Source organism: Neolamprologus brichardi, chromosome 13 (assembly GCF_056152115.1).
Source record: "Neolamprologus brichardi isolate AB-2024 chromosome 13, ASM5615211v1, whole genome shotgun sequence".
Classification (NCBI taxonomy): domain Eukaryota; kingdom Metazoa; phylum Chordata; class Actinopteri; order Cichliformes; family Cichlidae; genus Neolamprologus; species Neolamprologus brichardi.
This window is the reverse complement of record NC_142116.1, coordinates 9746258-9772119: the sequence shown is the minus strand read 5'-3', so window position 1 is coordinate 9772119 and position 25862 is coordinate 9746258. Positions and strand designations below refer to the sequence as shown.

Sequence of the window (25862 nt, the reverse complement as noted above, 5' to 3'; positions counted from 1 at the left end):
CCTTCGTCAGATCTAACGCATTTAAATGTTAAACCATGCAAAACTTCTCATTCTACCTTGGATGGAGACTGTTTCTTGGAAGGGGAGACAGGTGTGGGAATTTCTCTGCCCTGCTTCAGCAGAAGGCTCTTCAGCTGATTAACTACAAAAGACATAAAAAATAAGTATGTACACAAACACATAAACACTTTATTTAAACTTTGTGTAAAAAGACTGTGAGAGGGGAAATCTCACGATACCCCACTATAAGGGCTGAGTTTTATCACATAACCGACTTACAACTAATCAGAAACATTTCATCACTTGTCCAAATAACTTCTTCGGTCTCAGCTGACTGCACGTTTCCCAGCCTTATAAGCAGTACAAGTGCATAATTTAGCACCATTGCGGGTCGTTTTAGAGCAAACACCATCCCCACGGACGCAGCAGCCAGGGAAGCAAAAGAACGTCACATCAAAGAGCTCCTTATTAAAATGTGGTTATCACAGGTTGGTTAGTCAAAGCTGGGAAGAATGCTATGAGCGATCCAGGAGAGAAGAAGGACAACTGCTGCCTAAGGAAACAATCTGATCTCTTATGTTTCTGGAGTATCAGAACAGCTGAGATGCATTTTTCTTTTTTCAAAACACCATGTCTCTGTGGTTTGAAACACCAAAAGATGATCCGTCAAAAAGTGGTCCACCTCAATGATCGGGTGCCCCAGAACAGACACAGTAATACAGTACATGCAGCTGCCAAGACGACTGCAGTAAATTATACATGATCAGAGAACCCAAACAACCACTGGCAGACGGGACAACACAGAACATTCAGTTTGTCAAGCCAAGACTGCATGTAATTATACCTACAGGGTACTGCCCAATCTTTCAATGTTGAGGAAGTTTGCATCCCGGGCTGGGAGGAACACTTGGTTATGTAAAAAGAGAGGTGACCATTTTTTAACACTGGAGGAGGCCTAAGAGTACATCTTTCACAATCTTGCAATGCTATGATTTTAGCCACTCCTCATTGATCAGTGGTCACGACAGTTGGCATATTAACAATCACGGGACTGAGCTCATTGCACATTGTTGCGCCAATTTCCATCATTATGCAACTATACTGTTTATAAGGTTGAGAAAGCCTGCAGTCAGCAGAAAAAGTTACTTGATTGGTGTAAGGTTTCTTCCAATGAAATGCTTACAAGTGAACAGAATCAACTTTCTATGTATTCAATCAGTCACCTGCTTCACTCTGTGACTTTTGGTTCCATGCAGCCTTGTCCTCTTCGGCCATGGTTGTATAATGGTCTTCATCACCACCTCTGACCTCCTCCACCTCATCTCCATCAGGGTCCAGCTGCAGCGGAGCACTGCTCAGATGCTGGATGCTTTGGTTGGCCCGCTCTGAATTCAGCATACACATAGATGCCAGTGTAACACAGTATATCATTTATTTGATGAAATGCACAGACAACCACAGATGTCTATACAGCAAACAAATACACCACCAGTGTTGTGTTCACGAAGGTAAGCAGGTGGCACAAAAACTAAGCTGTAAAATCTCAATTTCACCCATTTATTTTACCCAATCAGTAGCCAAATAATGCAAAGCTTTTATTTTGCCTAGGGCAGGCATCCTAAAATGAAAGCTTTAGAGCAATGGTGCCAATCATAAGGCCCGGGGTCCAGAATCGGCCCAGCAAAGGCTTCAAACTGGCCCACTAAATGGCTTTGGAAAGGAGAAGGAGAACAGAAATCTTGGACTTTTAATTGTATTTTCCACACATTTTCATACTGATAAAGACATCCTCCATGGTCATTCATACTACACTAAAGTAATTAAAATTTAGATTTCTGCAATTTTACACATTTACTTCTTATACTTTCAGCCCAAAGAGTCATGCTAACAAATCTCGGGGATTAAATATGTAGTTAAACTTCTGTACACTGGGAGCAAGGGCAGTTTCCCTGGTTCACATGAGATCATAATGTCTCCTTTTTAGCTGCACTTTGAGCGCCTGGATTCAGAATCTGAAGCTTCATTTTATTGTCAGCTTGTGTGAAGTGTCCTCATCTGGTGCCCCAGCAGCAACAGGTGGCAGTCATGTGCCTTTCACCTGTAGTTTTCCACCAATAATAGTTCTTTTCGGTAACATACCTCTAGAGATAATGCTCTATTGGGCTCTGGCGACATAAATTTAAGACACCAAGTCGGTTTCATCTTACTATGTGCTAACTAACCATCCAACGACGGTCTCTTGAGCTGCCCATTCAAACAGGTTAGCAAACGTAGCACGACAAAACATTAACATACGCCTCAGCTCCTTATGCATGGAGCTCGGGTGCTCTGCTTCATCTTCATCCGAGTCTGTCGGTTTCATGGATGTTTAATCGTCGTTAAATCGCACTGTTAACTAAGGAAACATGCTAGGCTACGTACAACAATCAAAGCAACAACCATCACAGCGAGCACGACGTAACGGTCGTCAAATCCCAATGGAGGTGTGCTTAGTTCCTCAACCAGTATCGCCCGAGAACAATTCCCTTTAAGTAGTGAATTTTAGATTTTACGTCACCGCCCCTGCGAGAAATCACATCAGCTTGTACCCTAAAAGCAAAACGAGGCAACCATTAGCTTACGGGTCAGGCTTCCGTAAACACACGTAGCTGATGGGAATTGTAGTTGTTTTTTGTAGTCATGATACAAATGCGAGCGCTTAAAGACGAAACGTTTATAGTTTTGTTTTGTTTTTAATTCCCTAAACCCAGTTGTGAGATTACAGAAATGTTTTAATCGACGCCAGTAGGCAACACTTAATGTTAAACTACCTTCCTTGGTATTTATAAACACCAAATACAAGTAATACTCCATATTTTAAAGTAGTATACCTTTATTTCTTATTGTCCATTCATGTATTTTCTCAGTAATTATAGGGAGTTTTGTTTTAAATGGTTTTGTATCTTTATAGCACTTTCTTACTAGAAGCCTCATTCACACACATTCATATAAGTTCCTTTTTTTCTACACCTAAGGACTTTTAACACAACATTGGCACACTCGCAATTTAGTGGATGCACCAGGGGTAACTTAGGGTTCACTATCTTGCCCAGGATACTGAATATGTAGACTGGAGGCCGAGACTCAAACCAGTTTACACATATGATATTCCAGTTGACAGACGACCGACTCTATCTCCTGAACCACAACTGCCTCAGTTATGCAAACATTTTAGAGCTGTCTATCAGTGCAAGAATCCCTTATTGCTCTTTTAGAAAGAGATATAAACTTGACTAAGTATATGTTGTGATGTTAAGACAACTCCCTTGTTAGATGTGATAAAATAAAACGTTTAATCATCTCTGTGGGGGAAATTACTGCTGCAGTGGAGACTATGATGTAGATGAAAATATAAACAACCAAAATAGTTAAATGCAGTTTATTTTGTTCAGCTAAAATCACCTTAGGGAAAGTTAAGAGACCTGAAACTGCAAGGTTAATGACCTGCTGCATGGTGTTTTGCTGTGATCTGTAGCCCATCGGTTTCACTTCTTTTATCATTGCCATCTAGACAGTCCAGTGACCTACTGTTGAGCACTCCTACAAGCATACACATACTTACACACAATGATAGGATTAGAGAGCCTAGATTAGAAAGATTAATAACTGTGAGATCGCCTGTTGGATTACTCAGAATTACTTTTATAACACAGGACTTTGGGTTATGAAACTGTGGAAATTTCACAGATGTACATCTGTAACACTTTTACTTCCTTTATTAAAATAAGTAGCTTATGAAGGACTCTAATATAGCTGTAAACCAAAATGAGATCATTTTTAGATATCCTTTACTGCATTTGTCATGTATGAGGTAATTGGGGGTGAAATGTAACACAGCTATATCACATTAAGCATTTTAATAACAGTATGTGTTTATTTTATATTTTTACTGGTAATCAAAACTTATTTGAATATTTACAGTAACGTGTTTAAGTCTGTTCACGAATGACAGTCATGAGATGTGGCTGAAAGCACAGAGGAAATCTGAATGAGCAAATCTAGCTTTCAGTTAGAAACATTTATTTTAAGCTACCATTAATCAGGCTGGTTAGGACAAAACACATTCATATGAAGGACAATTCTGATACTGACATCTCTCTGTATATACTGTGAATTTTACACCTGTGGTATTTTATTGGTAGCTTTTTAATTTACTTTTAAATAGTTAACAAATGAATGAGCAAACACTTTAAGTGTTCCCTTATCTGTGGGTTTTTTTTTCAGCTTATGAATGCCAAATAAACAGGGTTAGATCATACTTCATGTTGTATGTACAAATTGTACTTTATATACTACTTGAATAATAATTTTAATGGTTTATGTGAAGAGCCTGAGAATGGCATTAATAATCAGTCAAACAAACTGTGTTCTGCGTATTTCACCTCACTCTCTAACCCAAATCTGAATCCCGCCTCAGTTTCCAGGAATGTTACAGTACTTGAGAGTTTTAAATGGGCCAACAAAAAAAAAAAAAAAAAACCTCAGTTGGTGGGTGTTTATGTGATACTGTTCGGGTGAATGGGCGTGCCTTTTGTTTGCTGCTGTTACAAAAGGGTCAGACAAAGGTAACCATGGATACACCCTCTTCCTATTGCACAACAGCAGATGACTTCCTGTCGAATGAGCTTCTGCTGTACTTTTGAGTTTTGCGACATGTCAGTTTTCAAAAGAAGAGGCAGTGAGTCAGATTCATTCATGAACAGACATTGTGCAGCGATCTTGGTTTGACATTTTCATTCATACTTTATTGATGACAGCTTAAACACAGAGTTTGGGCAGCTGTTTTTTTCCTGTGTAAATCAGGGCGTTTTGCAGTCTTGCGAAATACCACAAACGTCAAGATGAAAACTTTTCTTGTATAATCCTTGTGGTTACATATTTGAGAGTTTGATATCGGCTTGATAAAGAGGCTACAACTAGAAGGTCACCAAACTTCCAAGTGCACCAAAGCTCCTCTTTCACTGCCTTTTTAAGGAAGTTCTGGTAATGACTCACCTTTTTCACTACCGCACAGAGTGCTACTGTATCCATTTTGTTCCACTATCTATATTGGATAGTTGTAGTTACAAGTTACTTGGCTGATTAGGATTAGGATTAGGATTTCGTTCTACAGGTATGATTACCTTATAAAAAAGTGGTGCTTTCTTATAGATTAATCTATCCACTGGTGGATAGATTAAAAAAGTACATATTTGAATGCTTGTCTATGTTAGCACTGCAGGTTTTAGACACATAGCCATTGACGTAGTGGTTTTCTTTATTCGGAATAACATAAATTCACACCTCTTTAGCAGATGCCTCTGGTTCTGGTTCCATATCCCTGGTCTGCTCGTCTCACTGGTCCCAGAGGCAGGGTCCACCCTGGACAAGTCGCCAGACTGACACAGCAGGGCTAACACAGAGATAACACAGAGAGACAGAGAACCACTTGCACTCACGTTCACACCTGTGGGCAAGTTAGAATCACCAGTTAACCTAACCCACTAACTGCGTGTCTCTGGAATGTGGCAGAAAGCCGGAGTACCCAGAGAAACCCGATGCACGCACAGGGACAACATGCACAGTCCAAGCAGAAGGGCCTCGGCCAAATGGTGGAGTCAAACTCAGGACGTTCTTGCTATGAAGCAACACTGCTAACCACCATGCAGCCCTAAATTAATAAATATAATGCCTTAAATAAAACTGAATTTAATTAAACTGAAGACAATGTTGTTGCTGCAGCGTTAAAAGGTACACAACAACACATTTATGCCCCAGACCAACTTGACAGGTTAATCAAGCCTAGCAGACTGGAGCTGTATAGCATTTAGTCATGTGTTGGTTCTTATCTAAATAAGAATTTTAAGAATTTACTGGGTCTGGTATGTAACATTTTGATTGATTTATGTATTTGTGTGTGCACTTGCATACATTTTCCTAATTGCAAACTTGTTAATATACTTTTTGCCTAAGTCATCTCTCTGTCAGGATAAGCTATTCAATGAAGTCTGGCAATAAAAATAGGCTATTTGTAATCTGCAACTAAGGTGCTAAATTTGCCTCACTATATTTATTCATACTGCGTATGAATAGAAAGGTCTGCTGCACCACACTCATGAGAAACCTCAAATGAAACACTTCTTGCCTGCTTGTCAGAACGGTTTTACAAGAGCGTTTGCATGTTGGGGTATTTCCAGGAAACCGCATCAGCCTACCAATCTCCCCACGCACAAACCTTGCAGTCCCACGTTTGTTAAATGTCACCTCAGCCCTACCATATATAAGTATTGCCAATTCCCCACCTGTAACTGCCATATCTCCCCTTACTCCAAATTCCCCCCTCCCACCCTATGACCCACTCCTCCTGAGTAAACTGCGTTTTCTTTTGTGAGGGTGGGGGTTCCCTTTTTTCTTTTCTTTTCTTTTTTAGCACAAAAGCCTTACAATAACCTGGAAACAAGAATATAGTGACCAAAAAAGAAAAGAAAAAAAAGCACAGAAGGAAAAAACCTTATTGTTTGTGCTTCTTTTATGGAAATCTGCATAACTGACAAAAGAAAGAAGAACATCAAAGGCGGAAAGAAGAAGAAAAAAAACTAACCCAGTTAAGCATATGGGAAAATGGTGCAGTCTGCCACATCTAAACCAGGCCTCAGTAGTCATTTATCTGATGTTTTTGCAGCACCCACTATACTTCCTACACTGGAGATGGATTTGGTGCTAACAGAGTGCAAGTGCTTGTCTGCAGAAACAGTGTTAAGCAATATCCAGCTTAGTAAAGAGAAGCAATAAGAAGAAGGTTGAGCATCTGAGAACACAAGCAGACTCCAAATGCAAGTGCATGCAGGCTAGAACACATTATAGTGTTTCATATACTGTATTCTCCTGCCCCCTCCTAACCAGCCACAAGAAAATAATAGAAAAAAATGCCAAACAAACCCATTTGTAATGCTACAAATAATAATTTGAGAATTATGTCTCTCTTTTCTTTTTCTTTGCCTATTTTGATAACTGTTTACCCAACCCAGTTCAAGCTTGGTGAGTGTGTTGCTGGGGACTTGACTAAGTATGATGCCAAGTTTGACATCATTTGGATGAACACTTCCCATATTTTGGCTAAAAGTACTCTCTTACCACTGTTTCCCCTGTGTGGCTGCCGCCTGCTCCACTCTCTGTGTGTGTTGAGGCATATACATACACACAAGGCCATATTTAGCTATCTTTATAAGGACCTTCACTGATCATAACATAATAACTAAAGGCCCGAGGCTTTACCCTGACTCAATTATAAATTTAACACCGAAACAGTATTTAATGAAGTGTAGGGAGCAAAAAGCAATAACTTTTGCATTGTTCTAGCTTCTTTCAGCTGCTCCATTATTCACAATGGGTCACCACAGTGGACGGACCTGCGCACTTTTACACCAGATGCCCTTCCTAACACAACCTTCACAGGAACTTGTGCTTCCTACTGGTCTGGAACTTTCACACATTAAGTAAACCTGTTAACCACTATACAACATTAGTCATTCGGGACAAAACTCTCCTCACAATTACAGCCTGACGTGCTTCTTTTTTTTGCCTTTGATGTCGAGTCACTGATGACCTCAGTCACTCATGCATTGGTTGAATGAGCTGTTCTCGAAAAACCCACAATGTTCCCATTATGCAAAACCTCATTTTAAACTGGAACCATCATACACTTAAACATAAATGCAACAAGCTCATCTTTACAACTTTTTTTTTTCCAAACAGCAACTTAACCCAAGTTAAGAAGTTTAAGTAATCATAAGCCCATCCATAACCCTAGCACTCCCCTATAATTGTATATTTTGGAGACTTTTTGGGGGGAAAACAGATATTTTTGATGTATGTCACTTTGAATAAACACTTTCTTTGTTTCCCCATTGAAAATATTTTGGAGAACAACTTAATAAATCAATAAACATATTCTAATTGCCTAGTTCTAGAGTTAGGGTCATCACCAATGATGTTTGTGGTGTTGTTTGCAAGCAGGTGATGCATTTGAGACTCATCAGTAAGATGTAGCTTCAAAAGCTTATAATAAACTCTCCCCTGACAGCGATTGCGCTTGTTGACATGGGGCTGCACGTTAATATGATTTTTATCAATATAATAAATTGTTTGACGCCAATCCTCACGCAAATCAAATTCTACGGTTCCACCTGATGTCAAAATACATCCACACAAGTATATGCACACACACACACACACACACAGTAAGTACAGACCCAAGAAACACATCAGTCAGATTTCAGATTTCTTAATAAAAATAATTCATTTCAGGACGACATATAAATAATTATTGAATCACACAATACAGATATTTTGATATGAATAAATACTTAACAAATAAAACCAGGCTTTTTTCATACAATACCCTATTGTCAAAAAGTCACACAAAGAAACTTCCACACCATTTGCATGTTTTGTTACACCTTCTGCTCTTAAGTCGATGCTCTGTCCCTACACAGGTCGGAGTACCATTCCTAAATGCCTCAGCAGCTTAGACAAGTCATGTGCAACTTATGTGATCTCCTCCCAGTCAAACTCAGTCAGAGCCTCTTGTTAAGAGGTTATGATGAGCTGAGCACTAATTGGCCTTGAAGTGATTAAGGTTTGTCTAGAGGTGATTAAAGCACACAGAGATCTACGTCCAGGCCGTCAACACGTGGGCTGGCCTGACAGCTTTAGATACAGTTGAATGAAAAGGCAGACCAAGAGCCTGGTTGTCTATGCTTTTCTAACTAGAGCCACAGATGGATATCTGCCTACAGCTGAAGTAAGAGGGGAGAGAGGTTCCAGTTATTACCAAATTTGAGTCTGATAAATGTTTTATGTTTGAGCTTATCTTTACAGACAGACATTTTTTCGTATCTGAATAAAAGATAAGTTCACGGAAAGATGGTGTCCATTAGGGGGTTTTCAGCATGAGAGATCTGGATTAGCTGAAGTCGGTGGTTGCGCAGAACAGGAGATGTCAATCTGTGGCACTCTGGTTAGTTTAGAATGGTCCAGGCTGGCCGTTTTTAAGGAGGTAACAACAACTGTTTGGCAATTGATGGCACGTTTTTTTGTTTTTTTTTCCTCTTTTGGCAGAAAAAAAACAAATATATCAAAATACATTTATAATTCAAAAAAAAAAGAAAAGAAAAAAAAGAGGAGGAATGTCAGTTTTTTGTGTACTCCAGACGCACACGCGCGTACGTTTTATCTGTATGTGTGTATGTGTGTGTGTATTGAAGATGAGGCATCGGGTTGGAAGGTCCTACGGTATGGACTAAGATCCATGTTCACAAAAGCATTTTTTATAAGTGGGAGCACTGATCGATAATCACTGATCAGGCCCCTCTGGTCCATAAAATTTCAATCACTATGTAAAGGCAAAACTTATCGAGGATCAGCCCCAATACTGTGCTGCTGTACAAGCAGCACAAACACATTCAGATAGACAAGATTAGCCAAAGCAGGCAACAGGATTGCTCTCTGAAGTTTTGAAAGTGATGCCTTGGCACATCCAGGAGGGTGAAGCAGAGAGGAATGCATCTTTACAGGTTCATTTACCTACACATTACCTCAGGCTGGGGTGGGGGCATACAATCTCACAAAGCTGTGTTTGCATGTGTGCGTGTGTATACGGTAGTAGGGTGGATAATTATCCAGACTTCGCCTGTCCTTGTAGTCTCAGTTCTCCTCACAGTTGCCAATCCCCTTTTAACAGGACTGACGATATAATGTTCGTGTATACATTGTGTAGATATGTGTGCGCATGTGTCTATGCGTTTCTAGGTGCTTAAGTGGTAAGTAAACAGGAAAACAACGTCCAAGGCAACAGATTTGTTTTGGAGAAAAAGGGAAATAAGAGGAAGGAAAGGAGGTTTCGAAAGAGAGTGAGTCCTGTCTCTACTGTGATCTCTGCCTTCTGTCCGCTGAAACCACCAGCATGTTGGCTACAATGGAGAGGCTTGTATTTCTGTACATGTAGCACCAAAACTAACAGGGGCCTGCCCTGTTTGTCCTGCACAGTTTATAATTTGTTTTTTTTTACGTTCCATATCAAGCAATTTACATCAGATATGTAACAGTAATAAGGTTAATTAGCCTCAAAATATAAACTAACCCTGCTATTGTCTGGCTAATGGAAGAAAATCAATCTTTGACCATTTTTACAATATTGACTGCAAGAGAATCTTTTTGAAAAAAAAAAAATCTTTGTCTGGGTTGTGAGGACATAGATGAGTGATTTAGGAGATTTAAGCAAAACAGTGGTGAATGCCATTTAACTTAATTTCAAGCACTTTGCTTGCTTTCCTTTGGCCCAGTTTTGCACACTTCTGCTGACTATTTTCACAGAGATTTGCTGTTGGGCATGCCCAACTACTGCATCTCTCTTTCTTCAGAGCAAATGCTAGACAGACAGGCAGACAGATACACAGATGGGTTAAGACAGACAGACAGACAGACGGGGGGTATAAATCCTTGGCTGTGGTCTAGAAAGCAATGTCAGATGCTTCTTGTTATGTCGACATACAATCATTTTGTCCGGCACGATTCACTACGTACCTCTAAATACATATTGTACACAAGAGTTAAGTCAGTTGCTCTGACATGTAGCCAAACCTCTCACCGTGTAAGTGCGCAGGGCACGTCAGATGATAATAATTGCACAAAGAGGTATTCTGGAGGCCATGTCTACTGCGAAAACACACACACTCACCACCACCCCCACATACACACACTCTCTCTTCACATTCTACATGGGGGGTTTGATTTTCAGGCCATAAGGTAACTAGTTAGTCACTAGCAAGTTAGTTAGTTGGTTAGTTAGTATCAGAGGTGCATTGACTGGCATGGAGAGCCCACAGCAGGGCGGCGGCTCTAGCGTGCTAGCGATGTGTCATCATCGCTGTCGTGTGCATGGGCGCTAAATGTGGTCAGCCGCGGTAAATCTGTTTGAAGTGGTCACACTCGTTGCAGTAGCCCTGTTTCTCTTGGTTGGCGTAGTGGTCACAGCCTTGTGTCCGGCACCGCTGCTTCGACTTTTCTTTGGGCGCCTGCGCCCGTCTTCCTGGCTCTCTGCCCTGACCACGCGTGTGGCACTCTGGGCAGAGGTCTGTGCAACCCGGGGACACATTACTGCAGCCACTCCGCCGGCACTGAGTCTGGGTCTGGGATTGCTGCGAAGATCTGGGTTTTGCTGCTCGTTCGCGCTTTTGTACGGAGAAAGAGCGAGAATGGAAAGAACCGTCAACAGGCGAAGAAGAATAACACACGAAAAAAACAAGACATGTGAAGAACAGTGAGGAGTTATGAAGGTATGGCAGATACCTACCAAAGGAGGGGACGTGCGATTTGCGACTTGGTTAAGTCTTGCACTTTGCTCTTTTACATAGCACTTATCACAGTAGCCCTCCAGCATCACCTTGCCAACTGCACCACACCCAGGCCCACGACATCGTGAGGCATTCTGGAAGCCTGTCTCCAAACCATGCCGACTCTGGGCCGGGGCAGGAGGAGGAGTCAGGTCTGGAAGAAACAGTGGCCAACATAAGCAATGTGCCATATGACATTTGAATAACAACAAACAGAACAGTTAAATGAGATGTTTATTAAGACAGCTATACGGCTTTTATAATAAATTTTATATATACGAAAAGCTTGCAATGCAAGAAGTGTTTTCTAGTTTTGTTTTAGGACTTACGGTGATTTGTCTGATAGTCTACGTAGCAAATAGTGCAGAAACCCAGTTTCTCAGGTGTCCCAAAGAACTGGCAGCCAGATCTTTTACAAGGTCGGGCCACAGGGCCCTGCCAAGCTGAGGTGTGCCCTGGAGTTAGAGTGAGGCATGGCCGCTCAGTGTCCCTGGCCTGGGTCCAAGCTGAAGATGAGGCTTCAGTCCTGGGATTGATCTGTTGTGGCTCTCCCCTTTCTGGAGCCTGCTGTCTCTGCATGCAGGGTGGACACAAGCCATTGAATATCCTAAACGCCTCCTTTCTGCACATGTTACATCGCTCTGTCTCGGTCTCACAGCCTCCCCACTGGTTCCAGCCGGAGCCCTGGGCTGGGTGGGGAACGACAGGCCCCCCATTGGTCCCTGGCAGTCCTGTAGCGGCCGTTCCAACTCCAGGGGGTCCGTGGTTTTGCCTGGAGTTGAAGCAGCGCTCACAAAGTCCATCATGCTCCACACTTAGGGTGAAGAGGCAGCCGGGTGTCTTGCACTTCATTGCATGTGTTTCACTGTATAGGCTGAGGCTGGGGGCGGTGGGCGGGGCTGAGCGGGGACTGGATAACACTACTCCTCTCCCAGATGAAGAGCATGGGGGGCTGCTACTTCTGGCCCCTCTGGAGCTCACCTCAGTCTCTGATCCCCCTATGACTCCTACCCCACCTTGTAAACCTCCCTCCTTAGTCTGAATTACCCCTTCTATCCTCGCTCCTCCACCAGTAGTGGCCTGCCGCTTTTCAAAGCATTCATGGCAATGAGGCTGCGTGTCCACAGAGACATAGAAGGTGCATCGTGGTGTGGCACAGCGGATCTCAATAAGCGAGAGCTGGGAGACAGAGAAGGGTGGCGGACGCTGTGGCTGGGCAGCCCATGCCTGCTCCTTGTCCTCCTGCCAGCGCTGGTACTCATGGTTCACAAGCTGTAGGTAGTCCTCCATCAGGTTCATGTCTTCAGGAAGGTTTCCCTCATCCAGCCTTAGGACAGAGACATACAATGTGGTTCTTAACTGCATTTTATTACTTTTTTCCCTTTCAAATTCATAGTTAATAAAAGTAGTTTGGCTAAATTATCTTTGATAATCAGTCAAAAACAATTCTTATGCCATGAGCTGTTCAAAGCTGCATTTAACAATGGATGGAGCTTATAATGCCCAAGTACCTTGCAGCTTTCATAATCTGTGTAATGTCATGGCCCAATCTGATAGGGATCTCTATCAGGTGCAGGTACTCTTTGAGGAGCCTCTCTTTCTGCTGCTGCTCCTTCTCCATCAGAAAATGAACTTTCAGTTCCTCAAAGCCATTCCGCCTCGGGTTGATCAGCGGTACTGCTCGGATCTCTGGGAAATTCAGTTAAAGATACACAGAGCCAAATCCATGAACAGGGGTCCTGCTTTGTCCCTTTATCGTGCCAAATATATAACACCTATTTCTTTGTGATTTGTACCTGGACCACTGTCTTTGATGGTGATGAGGGGTGCAAAGTGCTGGGAGTCGTAGCCGAGCACTATTGGGTATTTGTAGCACTCTGTGGGTTGCCAGTGTAGAGGCAGATAAATCCCACCCACATTCAGAGGAGAGATGGAGGTGCCGGATTTCATACTCCTGACCACCTGGTCTGTTGAAAGAACAAAGATTTAAGGGTTTATAACTCTCTAATAAATGACAATGAACAACTTTTATAGAGCTGCACCCAATTCAAGTGGAATAAATGGAGCAATGTGCAGTCATTTTAGGATTTTAGATCCTGAAAAAGCAGGCTTTGCTCAAATATGACTGCAAACATGTTTCTGCATATTTATTTTTTTATATTTTGAAGTTGAGAAATCATCAGTATCCATTTGAGATTCTTTATTAAGATAGACAGTAAGTGACACAGTGCTTTAAGAAGACTTCAAAGCAACCGAGAGCAAATGTTGAGGAATGCTGGTGATATATTATACATTACAAGATGTGCTCTTACAAAACCAGTGAGTCTTTGAGGGCTAACAAGGATAAATAAGCATAATTTGAGATGATAAAAAGGGAGTACCTGCAATGACGATGATGGGTCTGCGGAGAATGTTGGAGAGGATGAAGATGTGGATGTCCTCCAAAGAATCAAACTGGAGGCCATTGCTACTGGAGACTGGCGATGCCATCTTCACAATCTTTTCCCACTCATCCTCCCAGTTCTGGAACAAATGCACACAATTAGGAAATAAACTTCTGCATGAGTGTGCTGTGGATTCAATTTGTGCAAACATTTCTATAAAATATTTTCTAGGTGAGAGGCGAGGGACAGGTTATTATATCTGGCCCGAACTATGACATAAAAGTAGAATTATTAGTCTCTGGGTTGCTTCTAAGAAATAAAAAGTAACATTTCAATACAAAGATTTAAATGTTACTGTGTCACTTGCAAATAGGTTACATGCGCTAGCACAGTTTTCTCAATGCAAAGTAATCGAAAATGCATCTAGTTGGAAATTCATACCATGGTGGTGTATCGGAGTCCAGTTTGGGTGAACTCCTGAGATTGGAGCAGCTCTGCCTGGAAGCGAGCTTTGAAGACGCCCGTGTCAGTTTCTTTCAAAACACCATGGAGAGCTTTCCGAAGAACCAGGTCTGTGTCCTGAACACCCAGCATGTACTGAGAGGCTGCATGAAGCAAACAGTTCCCATCTCCTACAGACACACAAAGAGGAGGCAAGAAAACACATGTGTTTTTAGTACTATGCTTGGTTGATTTTGTACACAGGACACAAAGTTCTCCTTCTGTGAATAGGCACATGCACACGCACACATACAAAGGCTATGCACATACAGCATAAAAAACAGGCAACTGCAGTGTGTACACACACACACACACACAAGTGTAACTAAAGTCTGGGGATTTCCAGGCCGCTGGGCTGGTCGTTAGTATCTGGTGTTTCGACTATTATATGACCCTTATACATCTAACAGTACACACACCACAGACAAGGCTGATAAAAATGACCCGTAATTTCCCCGGAACACGTTTTTGAAAAACGGAATCTTTTTACAATCTAAATCTGTATAGAAAACCAGAATTCTCACATACATATATTTGTTTTTGCCAAAGTATGTGCCTTTACCTATATTCTACTGACTGGCTGCAGTGATAAAGACTTGGTTGCTGAAAAGACGAGTGTGTGAGAGCGTGAGCAGCTAAAAATCCAGGAATTTTCTTTATTCTCCTTTGGCAGTACTGGGTCTTTTTCTCATTGTGAAACAGCAGAGCCCATATTTGTTAATGTGTGCAGCTCTGAAAAACCCTGTTGCCACACTAAACACAGGAATTTCCCTGTACTAACTTCTGTCTTTCATGCGAGTGCATGTGTGCGTGCTCCCCTCCTATGATCCCAACTCATCAATGCTACTCAGCTGGTCCTGTACTTTCCACAAAGGCGTGACTTGGACCGGATGGAATGTTATCTTTTTAAATACTACTATCAACACCCGATGAATGCTGTGATTAATGAGCAGAGATAACATGGGTCCTCACATGCACAAGCATATACACATGAACTGTAATGTCTACTTCGTTTTTTTCCCTCCACAAACATTTACCTGGCAGTAACTTCATACACATAAAGCATCTGCACCCTTCTTTGTATAATACTGCTGTATTAAACAGACATTTTCAAGATCTCTCCTCTATACATGAAAAGTTTAAGTAAGTTTAAGTAGGTTTAAGAAACAGCTAGGAAAAAATTTCTAAAAAAAGGATCATAAAATGTTGTTTTGTTTTGATGCAAGTGTTAAATAGGCCAAAATCTGATCTCAGTGTAGCATTAATTGTTGTGTGGCTCAATTAATGCAATCTGAGCTACAGTTGTTTTCTTTCAACTGAAGGAACATCTCACTGTATTTAAAGAGAGAGAAAAAAAAACACTTCTCCATTTCAGACCAGCTAGATGTTGTTCCATTTCAGTGCTCTTGCATCACTCAGCAAAAACATAAAATGCAAGGCTTTTTTAATAAAAAACACCAGACATATGTAGGCCCAAAGGTACACACAAATCCAAACAAATGTCCACACACGTAATCACTTCCTCTTGCACGAAAAAAAAAGTCATGATCACAAAGTGAGGTGCCTGAAAACTAAAGATGAAAGTGGTTCAGCAGCTCCCATCAGGTTATATATAGATACTTCCTCTGTGGCAAGCTGGGGAACTTCCTGAAAACATATCAGTGCAGAGCCAGGCTTAAGTTGATTTGGTCACTGTCCAGGTGACAGCACAAGTTTGCGACAGTGTGCTTCCAGCAGGGCTGCACTTTCCCACACATTGTCTGCAGGTTGTTGTGTGAGAATGGCCCAAGATTTTTGACTGTAAACAACTGCAGTAATTATTACCAAACTAGAAAAACGCTCATAGATTATCCACTAAGGTCAATGTCCCATTTTACAGAAAGTGATATGGAAAATTTCACTGGCTCATCCTTTGCTCATGCGTCGCCTCCTCGTCAAGTTTTTCCTTGTGTAGTCTTGCTTATAAAAACAAAGTGCACATACCACATACCCCAATCTAGGAGGAATAATGTGGATGCCCCAAAAGAAACCTAAAAGCTTTACTTGTAAGGCAGAACACTGCAGCAGTGTATGTGTCCTCCCAGTAACTTAACCATGAAGTTAGTGTATTGCAGCTGAACAAATCCTTCCTGATGGGGACACATGACAGACATGGGATACTGTTTGGGAAAACCCCACGGATGTGTCCGAGACATTCAAGACAGAAGAGAGACTGAATTCTAATAAAGCCTTGTTTTACTTGGAGGAAAAGTTGGATGCATCAGGAAAACGGATGTGGCCCTGTTATTTTAATTGAAGCGGAGTGGAAGTTTTATGAGTCTGTTTTTTTTTTTTTGATGGTCAGTTATATTCCGTGATCTTGCTTCGTAATTAAGCCGGGCTTGGGGAAATTGGTTATGGGGTTTGGATCTTTAGTGCATTTGCATAGACCAAATGAGATAAGGATTTTGGGTTCACTGGTAAATTCAGGTCTGAGATGATGTGGAGACAGATATCCGAAAACAGTGCTGGACATCAGTGAACAGACTTCTTCTCTCTCACGTTTTCTTTCTGTATGTGTGTGTGTCTGCTGAGCTCCAGTGACTCAGCAGCAGTCAGTCAGCCCTGTGTGTGTGTGTGTGAGTGTGTGTGTGTGCGTGCGTGCGTGTTGTCCGTCCTCTGCTCAAAGTCACGTCTGGGTCCTTCAGAGTTAGACGCTCCGGCACTAAATTCTGTCTCCTCTTTATGACATCATCTTCGCAAACCAGGAAATTCCAGCCAGGTTACTGGCAGCAGAAGTCATCCATTTTGGTCATCAATTAAGGGGTCTTTGCGAGGGGGAATTATGTGCTGATGACAGTTACAGTAAGTCCTTCAGTGCTTACTAACTTCAGAATTGGCTGGGACCCTTTCAAAGAGTTTCACTATTTAAAAAAAAAGTACTGTAGGACATAACACACCCAGCAAGTTCCTCAACCATCCAGTAATTATTCAAAGTAACTTCTGATATGTGACCAATGTAGGAATTTCTCACATGAGAAAGAAAGAAACTATTTCCTCTGGAAACTCACATGTTTAGCACAAAGCTGCAATTATGACTGATTTCCTCTTCCTCCTTCTGTTGTGAAGCTATAGCTGACGATTCCTCTCAAAAATCGTCCTCCCCATTAACTTTAAAATAGATCTGATGTACACAGCAGCTGTGTTTAAGCTACTGCAGTATAGATGGAAAAGGCCACCAGAGACACACACGTTTGCTTTAACAAGGTCTGATGAGCTCTAACAGATCATCACAAACACAAATCCATAAAGTCAGGCAGGTGGGGAATTTAAGGTAAAACGGTGTGTTTTTTTGACATCCACTGACATTCACTAACACACACCTACACAGAAAAAGAGGGGGCATACCCCAAATGCAGCAAATGAAAAACTGTGGAAATAGTCGGGTCTGAAACATCACAGACAGTAAATAACAGTCCTGCATGTGACGCCAGAGAATTTCCCAGTACAGAACTATGATCAGAAGTAATCAGGCCCGAGTCTACATGTTTGCCTGCCCTGGGATGTTCCCGTCTTACAACATTCACGTAACAGAAAACATGACTTAGCAGTGGGGTGCCTAAAGTCAAACGCTAAGGTCGGCACAGTAAAACCAAGGGGGCTGCTAAATGAGTCTATGTGAAAGCGGAACTCGCGTCCCTCGATTGTTGTCATTTACAGTAACCCTGCCTGTGAGTAATGACATCTCAGAATTTGCATATCAAATAGCCCTGACTCATAAGAGCTCACCATCTCTCTCATAGAAAATGAAACAAAAGCAAAACACATCCTGTGTTGAGCGCAATATGTTTTGCTGCTAAAATCAAGGAGAAATGGTTCAACATTAGCTCTGTGACCAATCTGCTGAATTGTTCTATTCGTGTTGAATATCACCTACTGCTCCAACAGCAGTTATTTACGGTGCCCTCTGCTATACAACCAATAATATAAAACATCTTTGAACATCAACAAAGCTTCGTGGAGCTTCATCCACTTATAAGACCACCACAGAAATCTGGTTTACTGTAGCCTCCGTATTCCAGTACAGCTCCTCAACATCAGCATAATCGTTCTTACCATTGGTGCGTAAGGGCACCATCTTCTTCAACTCCCCACACCAGTTGAGCTTTTTCTCCTTCTCTAATGAGGCCTGCATGGCTCGGTCCAGGATGGCGGCCTGAACCACCTCCCTGAAGGCCTGGGGGAAGTGGTTCATGGCGATCATCTCCAGCGTGTACCGGTGCATACCCCGCAGGTGGTGCATGAGGCCACCGCTGGCAGCAGGCTTCACCACATCGTTAGGCACTCGCTGTCGGATCTTCACTGCCTTGAGCAGGTTGGAGACAAACAGGAATTTGGGGAGGAAGTTCTGACCCTGCGACATGGCGGATGGCTGGCCAGGTGAATGGAAGGAGGGGAGGAAGAGGAGCAAGGAGGAGAGGAGGAGGAGGCACCAACCACCGATGCCGGATCAACGTGGAAACTGGATGGAGAGAAGCGGAGAGGACATGTTATTTCACAGCAGGGATTTGTGGGAAATTTTCAGTGGAGAGTCCCCTTCCTAACAAATTAAGACTTAAGGCACAACTTAATTTACAGTTTGTTTGGGAAACTACCCATCACAAAGGATGATTCCAGTGTGGAGGCTGTATGGTGCTTTTTCCTGGAGATTCTGCTGGGCCCAACTGAATAAAGTACACAAAGACCCCTTTGTATTCTTGTTTGTTCTTTTAATTCTCCTTTTTGTCTTGATGGTTTTTGAGAGTTTCCCTCAACAGGGCTTCCTAGTGTCCCACTGAGCTCAAAGACTTCCAACAATAAACGGGTGCTTTCCAGACCTTAACCGAAGGCCACCCAGGGCTTCCCAGGCTGATGGGGAGGTCACAAGGCCTCTTCCTTCAACAGCCTGCATAAAGTCTCCGTTTAAAAGGCTGGGAATCATTAGAAAAATTATAGGCTTTCAGTACAGACACAAACACTGCTCTCAGTACAGGAGGAAGATAATCTAACCTGGGTTTACGTCACTCCATGAAGTCATTTAAAAGACAAGCAGCTGCAGAATTATTTCCCCTAAATAAAATACAACTTTAATTCAGCCACGTTTCCCAATTTGTTACAGTAATTTGAAAGCTAGGAAAATTAGGGAAACTTTTGGCAGTTTTTATACTTTAAGTATAAAGGTACTGAGGTTCAATGCACAACCTCTATACCCAATTTGAGTCAAGTTTGCTGAAGGGAAGGTTTTAAAGGACTATTTCCCCTCACATTTCAACACAGTGAAGACGCATTAGCAGTTTAGAGGAAGTAGAAAGTAATGGTCAGCAAGTGGGCCTGGAGTTTTGCTGACTTTTAAACTTCCCACAACATCCTTCTATCAACCTCTGGCAAGCTGGCAGTCAGGTCGGAAGATACTGTTCGAGTCCACAAACACCTGAACAGCGAGCTTCTATTGGCCTCTGTGCCTTTACTACCCAAACAGCAGCAGGTGCAACAACAGACTAGGCCGTGCTAAAGGGCTAGTCAGTCACATGAGGGACCAGACAACAGACACCTGGATGTCAGGGAGCATGTTGACACGAATCATTAGCGTGGCGTGCTGTCACAGCGGGGCACACTTTAAGGCAGACAGACAGCAGCACCCGGGTGGACGCTGCGGTTTAGGATGGCTGGCTACACAAAAACACAATAACAGGAGACTTTGCTGACGTTAAAGGCTTACGTAATTCCAATGACAACTACCTTTGGAACAATGTAGCGTTCAATCGCGTCTAACAGCGCGGGTATCGATACACTGTAGCTTCGCCGATGCCACATTTGGCTGTTTAAATGTCCTGCTATCCGCTCGAGGGTGACGTCTTTGTAAACAATGGCTGTCAAAGCCACTGTCGTGAGCAGGCTTCAAGCTTCCTCCGTGTCCCCAGAAACACGACCATACATTACTCAAGGCCCAAACGTGGTCTTACCCACCAAGTCTCACCCAATTGCTAAGAAATGTGTGTCCACATGGGGAGGCACAAGGAGGGAAGGCTGGCGTCTTACCTGTGTAATATGTCGGGGTAATAACAAAAGCCTCCCGGATGCTCAGGCTAGTCCTCTCTCAGCCACTTCACTCAGCCTCACCGCAGCGGTCCTCGGCGCCATTCAACCTTCTCTTTCTTTCAGTATCAGATCTATTTTGGAGCCCTCGCAGCCTGCGAAGCCTTTCAAAAGAATACACACGTACGATAATGATAGTTTTTTTAAAACAAGGAAAAAGTCCAAGTCAAAGGGGATTTCCACACGGGGACTTTCCGTCCACCCATTTTCCTCTCTCTCTCTCTCTCTCTCTCTCTCTCTCTCTCACTCACTCACACACACACTCACACACACAACCGCTGTAGTTGCAGCTCATTGCCACCAGGGGGTCTTTACTATCTGTCTGACTCGATACTGAAAAGCATATCCCACCTACTGAGCACAAAGGAGCGTCACCGAGGGAGGGAGGCAGTTCGCGTCATACTCTATTTCATGAGACAGCCTTAAAAAATAAATCATTAACCTTCAGAATCAGCAAATGAGTAAGGAAAACGAAGCTCATTACCTGATTGTGAAATGGATTTGAGTTGTTGACTGCATTCACTGATATGTGTATTCATGGTCTGATGACTGTAGCTATTGAAACAATGATGCGATGGTGCTTTAATTGTTAGCAAATCATGTAAATATAATTAAAGACTTTCAGGTTCTTGGGAATTCCTGTCTTGCTCAAAGATATTTAAGAAGCAGATGTGAGCTCTTTGCTAACCCGCTGGTTCATTCACTACATTAGTAAGTTAGCTCAATGTTCATGTAAAGTGAAGTTTTATTTTATTTTGGCAAAAGTTTCTAGCTCTTCCCACCCAAATCACAAAACAAAAATAGGTTTCCTCTTAAAGGAAGCCTCTTAACCTCCATATGTCTCCATCTAATGGAAACGTAAACTGACACTTGGTTAAATTGTGCCTCTCATTTTCGTGTGAGTTCAATACTAAACATCAACAGATGACCTTTGCTCGAGTGTACCAAGAAAAGTGTGCATCTTCCATCATCCAGCAACCCACCTGACTGGCTGTCAAGGCGGCTAAAGCATTACAACAGTCAAGTCACAAGTCTGTTGTGCACCTGTGGTTTGTTGTGGTTGACAAGTTTTATTATCTTGACTGAGCTTCTAGTATGTGGCAGAGCATGCTTAACTGTTTTACTGCGGTCTACCATTCAGAAGCTGCAACGGAAAAGTAGTCAGAGCTTTAAGTTTTATTTCCAAGTGTAGCGTTTGCTTAAATTATGCATTATGCTAACACATGCAACTTGCCGGAGTTGCATGTGTTAGCATAATGCACGCGAAAAAGAGGTGTGACACATTTAGATGACATAAAGAGATAAATATTTTTAGGCTTTGTGTGATGGGTGTGTTCCAACACAAATAAAGTTTCAGTTTAGCATTTAGGAGGAGGTGAAAATACAAAAGTTGGAAAACGCCCACATGCTCCAAGTTACAAAAGCAAAGTTTTTAGATGGTTTGATTTCCTTAAGTCAATCAAAAACTAAACATAAATTCAATTTGCAGTACTACTGGGACCAAATAGTTAAAGAGCTACATATAACTTTGCATCGACTTACTATACAACACACTGGGGCCAGTATTTTTATTTTTTTTTAATTAAAACATGCACACACCCCCTGATTTCTTTTTTGATTAACTTGTCAGTTTAACTTACCAAAGTCTTCTTGACTTCTTGCATTTATGAATTAAAGGAAAACTGAAGTTGACTAAGTCATTAGACAGGAAGGAGCGGCAAGTTTATACTTCTCTCTAGTCCTTTTGAAGCATAAAATCAGAATTGCTTATATATATATAGTCAATTAATATATTTGGGATTTTGTTTTGTTGTGTTTAAAAATATGGATTGTACATTATTCCTTCAATTGTTTGAAATAGGCATATCTATCTAAATTTGCAATGAAAAAACAGAAACTCACCAAGTGAGCGGGGTAAAGCAAATCAGAGTTTAATAAAGGAGCTGACACTTTATTTGCAACTGTAATTCACACACACACACACACACACACGTGCGGACGCAAATATGCACATGCACATTTAAACTGTGCCGTGTATTGCGCTGTCCTGGGCCAGTTAAGATTAGAGTAATGTGCCATGACCCACTGTGTGATTCCCACCCCTAATTTTTAGTCTCGTAAAATAGATAAATCAGAAAAAATAACCAAGTACAAATAGCATATTTTGTACGACGTGCAAATACGAGTATTTGGTCCAAATACCACCTGTCATGGGCCGAGAAGCAGAGCACAGTTACAAAAGAACTGTCGCAAATTAATGTCGGTCTGTAAATTTGTTCTCAGTTAAATGATAGATAATTTATAATGTCATCTTTTCAGTGTTGAATCAACCATTAGAAAGACCACAGAAACTTGGTTGTCATTAGATTTCAAAAGAAGATTAATCCAGCCAGAGTCACAGTAACTGAAAGTAGCTTTAACAAGAATTTGACATCCTGACAAACATGTTTATTATATAAGGGCAGGATTCACGTAAATCTAGAGTAGGCCTGAAGCTGAGGTAAAACTTTATTCTATATTTTTCCCACTGTGGACAAATATCCACTTCACCGCTGTGAAAGAAGATAGTTCGTCTTAATCTTGCTGTTGTTATCCTGTGCTGATCCTCACTTTTTATTTCCTTTCTCCTACCTGTGGAAAGTCTCCTACTGCTGTGTTGAGCTGCCCCAACAGTAGAAACTACATTTCAGTTTTCTACCTACTCGGGGAAAGAAACTGTTAAAAAACACCTGACAGCATTCACGAGGAATGAGCTCTGTGAATCAGTCTTACCTTTCGAAGTTTCAAGCTGTTGCCCCTGAGGTAATGCTTTGCACGCACCGGCTGTCAAACGAACATCTATAAAGTCACTTTGACTGACCTCAAAAATGCCTTTGACTGAGTAAGTGGGCACTTAAGAAAAACGCATCTAACTCTGGTCTGTTTTGACTGAATGCTGCTGAGGGGGCTATTGTAGACAAAGCTAAAAATTTCAGTTTCCAAACTTTTTAAAAGTTCCTTACTGAGTCACATGCTGGCTGAGTCACTGGCTGGAAGTCAATAATCAATACTAGCCGGCTGTGGAAGTGGTGAAAGCTAAGTAGCATAGTCATCAGCACATGGAAAACCCCAGAAGGGACAACTGGCCCACTCCGCTGTTTCAAATCACCAGTATGAGCAATCCTCTTTTAGTCACTGCCCCCACCACCGCCACCACTATTGTCTCATATCAATGCTGAACTTTTCCCTCATTAAATGACCTATATTAGACCAGCAGATGATATTGTAATAAAACCACCTGACCGTTATACTGCAGTCCGCATTTCCTTATAACGTCTGGAAGGATTTATGTCTGTCAAGAAAAGGTCAAAGGATTCCACAGTAGTGCATACTTTTATAACTTTCTCCTCAAAACTGAATAGTTTTTTAGTTAAGTTACATTTTTGAGGATATGCTGCACACCATGCTGAGATGGGGCAAGTTTTTGGCTAATAGTTCTTTGGGAATCCCATTGTTGGTGCAAAAATAGAATTTTACGTCTGTCAAGCTGTGTTATTGTTAGCATTTTAAAAAAATATATAGAATAGGAACAAATGTGTTTTTGTGACAGGCTGCTAGTAGCAAAGTCCCAGGAGATGCATTTTACAATGGGGTCTTTGTTAAGTTGTCTGTTATGTGCAGACAGAACACTGCTTCATCCCTCTATAGTTGAATAATTCATAGGTCAGTGCTTAAAAAACAACAAAAACCCCAAATATTCTTTTCTTAAAATAGACAGGTACAAGGACTGGACTGAAAATGAGTGAAAAAAGTGAAAAAGCAAAAAAAACAAAACCCCACAAAACAACAACAAATTAGAAACCCTTGGAAAGATCTGCAGAAAGTCTGGAGAGTTATTGCTAAAAAGACCACTTTTAAAACATTACACACAAGTTTAGCCTTTCCTTGGAAGCAAAATGTAAAAATTCAGGGTAACTCAAGATTATTGCACAGTATGTTTCCATTTCATTTATTTTGGACTTTTTTCTTCACCTCATTTATTTGTCAATATTTGCTTTAAATGATTAACACACAAGAGGCCTTTTAAAACAATTAAAGTAATAAATATAATAATAATTTAGATATGTACAATGCTTTTCAAAAAATCCAAGGACACAAATATGTTGCATTGATAAAATAAAATGAGATGAAAGTACTTGCAGTATGCAGTGCAGTAAGCTCTAACTTGATTGGCTACAACAGTAAAATATTGCATCAGCAACAATAACTTACTTAAAAAGTAGATGTCAGCTTGACACTTTTAGCTTCTACAGACATGATGGCTACTTACTTTTAATTGAGCAACTTCTTCAATGCAGGACTTTTTTTTTTTTTGCAGAGGTAAAGGTCTCGAATCCATCCTACAATGTTGCCATCTTGAAACACCAAAGTTGAACTTTTTAAAACCCATGAACATGCAGACAGAGGGGTCTGCAAAGATTTCATCCTTTCTTCAAATTAAAAAAACATAAAAATGATCCAATTCAAATAAATATTGCTAGTGTGCATTATATTCCTTGGCAGTCTATTGAAACCTTGCATATTAGGGGATTTTGTTGATGCTCTAAAGGAAGCAACAGTTGCTAACGTGAAGTAGAAATCTGACTCACTGAGACTTTGATAGTAACCTTTACTTTAAAATGTGGCATCCACTTTTTGATCTTAGCTGGCAGCAAGTCCGTGCTGCTGTTGCGCTTACTTGCACTGCTTTTGTTGCATGCTGTATGTGCTTTGTTTTAAAGCTTGAGACATTTGCCAAAACAACAAAAACACGAGCTTTGCAAAATCTTAGTCAAGCCTAATAATGTTGGCATATACCACCCTGTCCAGTCTCCTCATCTGTGTTAAAAGGCGGAGCACAAGTGGAATTGGGGATTTATGACAGGTATGTCGGATATGTACATCCTGCTGGTAAACCATTTACTTTACATTAATCTATCAGCCTCATTCTTACCCATATACATCCTCCAGAGTCAAACGTCTCTTGTGTTCTGACAGTGCGGCCAGTCCCTCAGAGTGACTTCTGAACCCGGATTGTTCCATCAGAGCCCCAAAAGCTTCGGAGCCCCATCCTGGTATGAGGTGGCAGAAGAGTGGGGAGAACCCTGGAGAGAACTGTGAAGAGGAACATCTCAATGTTCTTCTGACTCTTCTTCTCAGTGGAAAGCACCTCGGAGGCGGATCGAAACCAACCCCCACTAAAAAATTAGTATACACAGCTTTGTGTAGGGGTGAAGACTGACATTCACATTGTTTAATTGTGATATGTCCCCCCTTTTATGGGCCACTACTCCTAAGAAAGTAGTAAAAGTTGATGCTGACTGGTTCAGAGAAAGCAGTTGTGGATTGAACAGCTGGATGATGACGCAGCCACGGAAGCTCTTGTGCTGATCGAGCCTGACCTCCAGTGGCAATTGTGTGGAAACACAAACTA

The 25862-nt window shown here is 41.6% G+C and overlaps 2 protein-coding genes across 6 annotated transcripts in view; both read right to left on the bottom strand.

Moving 5' to 3' along the window:
• Window positions 1-5346, bottom strand: part of sdccag8 (SHH signaling and ciliogenesis regulator sdccag8) — a 53795-nt gene extending 48449 nt beyond the window's left edge. For 2 of the 5 annotated variants that reach the window (XM_006783641.3, XM_006783642.3), the window contains exons 1-3: window positions 2296-2489; window positions 1224-1385; window positions 57-142 (exon numbers count right to left, since the gene is read on the bottom strand). In XM_006783641.3, coding sequence (XP_006783704.2) covers window positions 57-142; window positions 1224-1385; window positions 2296-2362 — 315 coding nt within the window. In that variant the 5' untranslated portion in view covers window positions 2363-2489. Of the gene's footprint in view, window positions 1-56; window positions 143-1223; window positions 1386-2222; window positions 2518-5322 lie in introns of those variants that run through there. The other 3 variants (XM_006783644.3, XM_035904743.2, XM_006783643.3) reach the window with 3 other exon arrangements.
• A 2945-nt stretch (window positions 5347-8291) lies between these two features.
• On the bottom strand, window positions 8292-25438 carry tnfaip3 (tumor necrosis factor, alpha-induced protein 3). Its single transcript, XM_006783638.3, has 10 exons — window positions 25383-25438; window positions 20354-20514; window positions 18392-18797; window positions 14237-14427; window positions 13793-13934; window positions 13208-13378; window positions 12923-13100; window positions 11741-12738; window positions 11372-11565; window positions 8292-11249 (listed from the first exon to the last, which is right to left on the bottom strand). Exons 3-10 carry the CDS (start codon window positions 18696-18698, stop codon window positions 10974-10976), a joined length of 2457 nt encoding a protein of 818 aa, XP_006783701.1. The 5' UTR covers window positions 18699-18797; window positions 20354-20514; window positions 25383-25438; the 3' UTR covers window positions 8292-10973.
• Window positions 25439-25862: the final 424 nt, after the last annotated feature.

Coding starts and splice junctions, on each gene's coding strand:
- tnfaip3 (XM_006783638.3), bottom strand. CDS start 18,698: ATGTCGCAGGGTCAGAACTTCCTCCCCAAATTCCTGTTTGTCTCCAAC. Junction 14,428..18,391: donor GGTGCCCTTACGCACCAATG/GTAAGAACGATT, acceptor GTGTGTCTGTAG/GAGATGGGAACTGTTTGCTT. Junction 11,250..11,371: donor ATCGCACGTCCCCTCCTTTG/GTAGGTATCTGC, acceptor TCCGTACAAAAG/CGCGAACGAGCAGCAAAACC.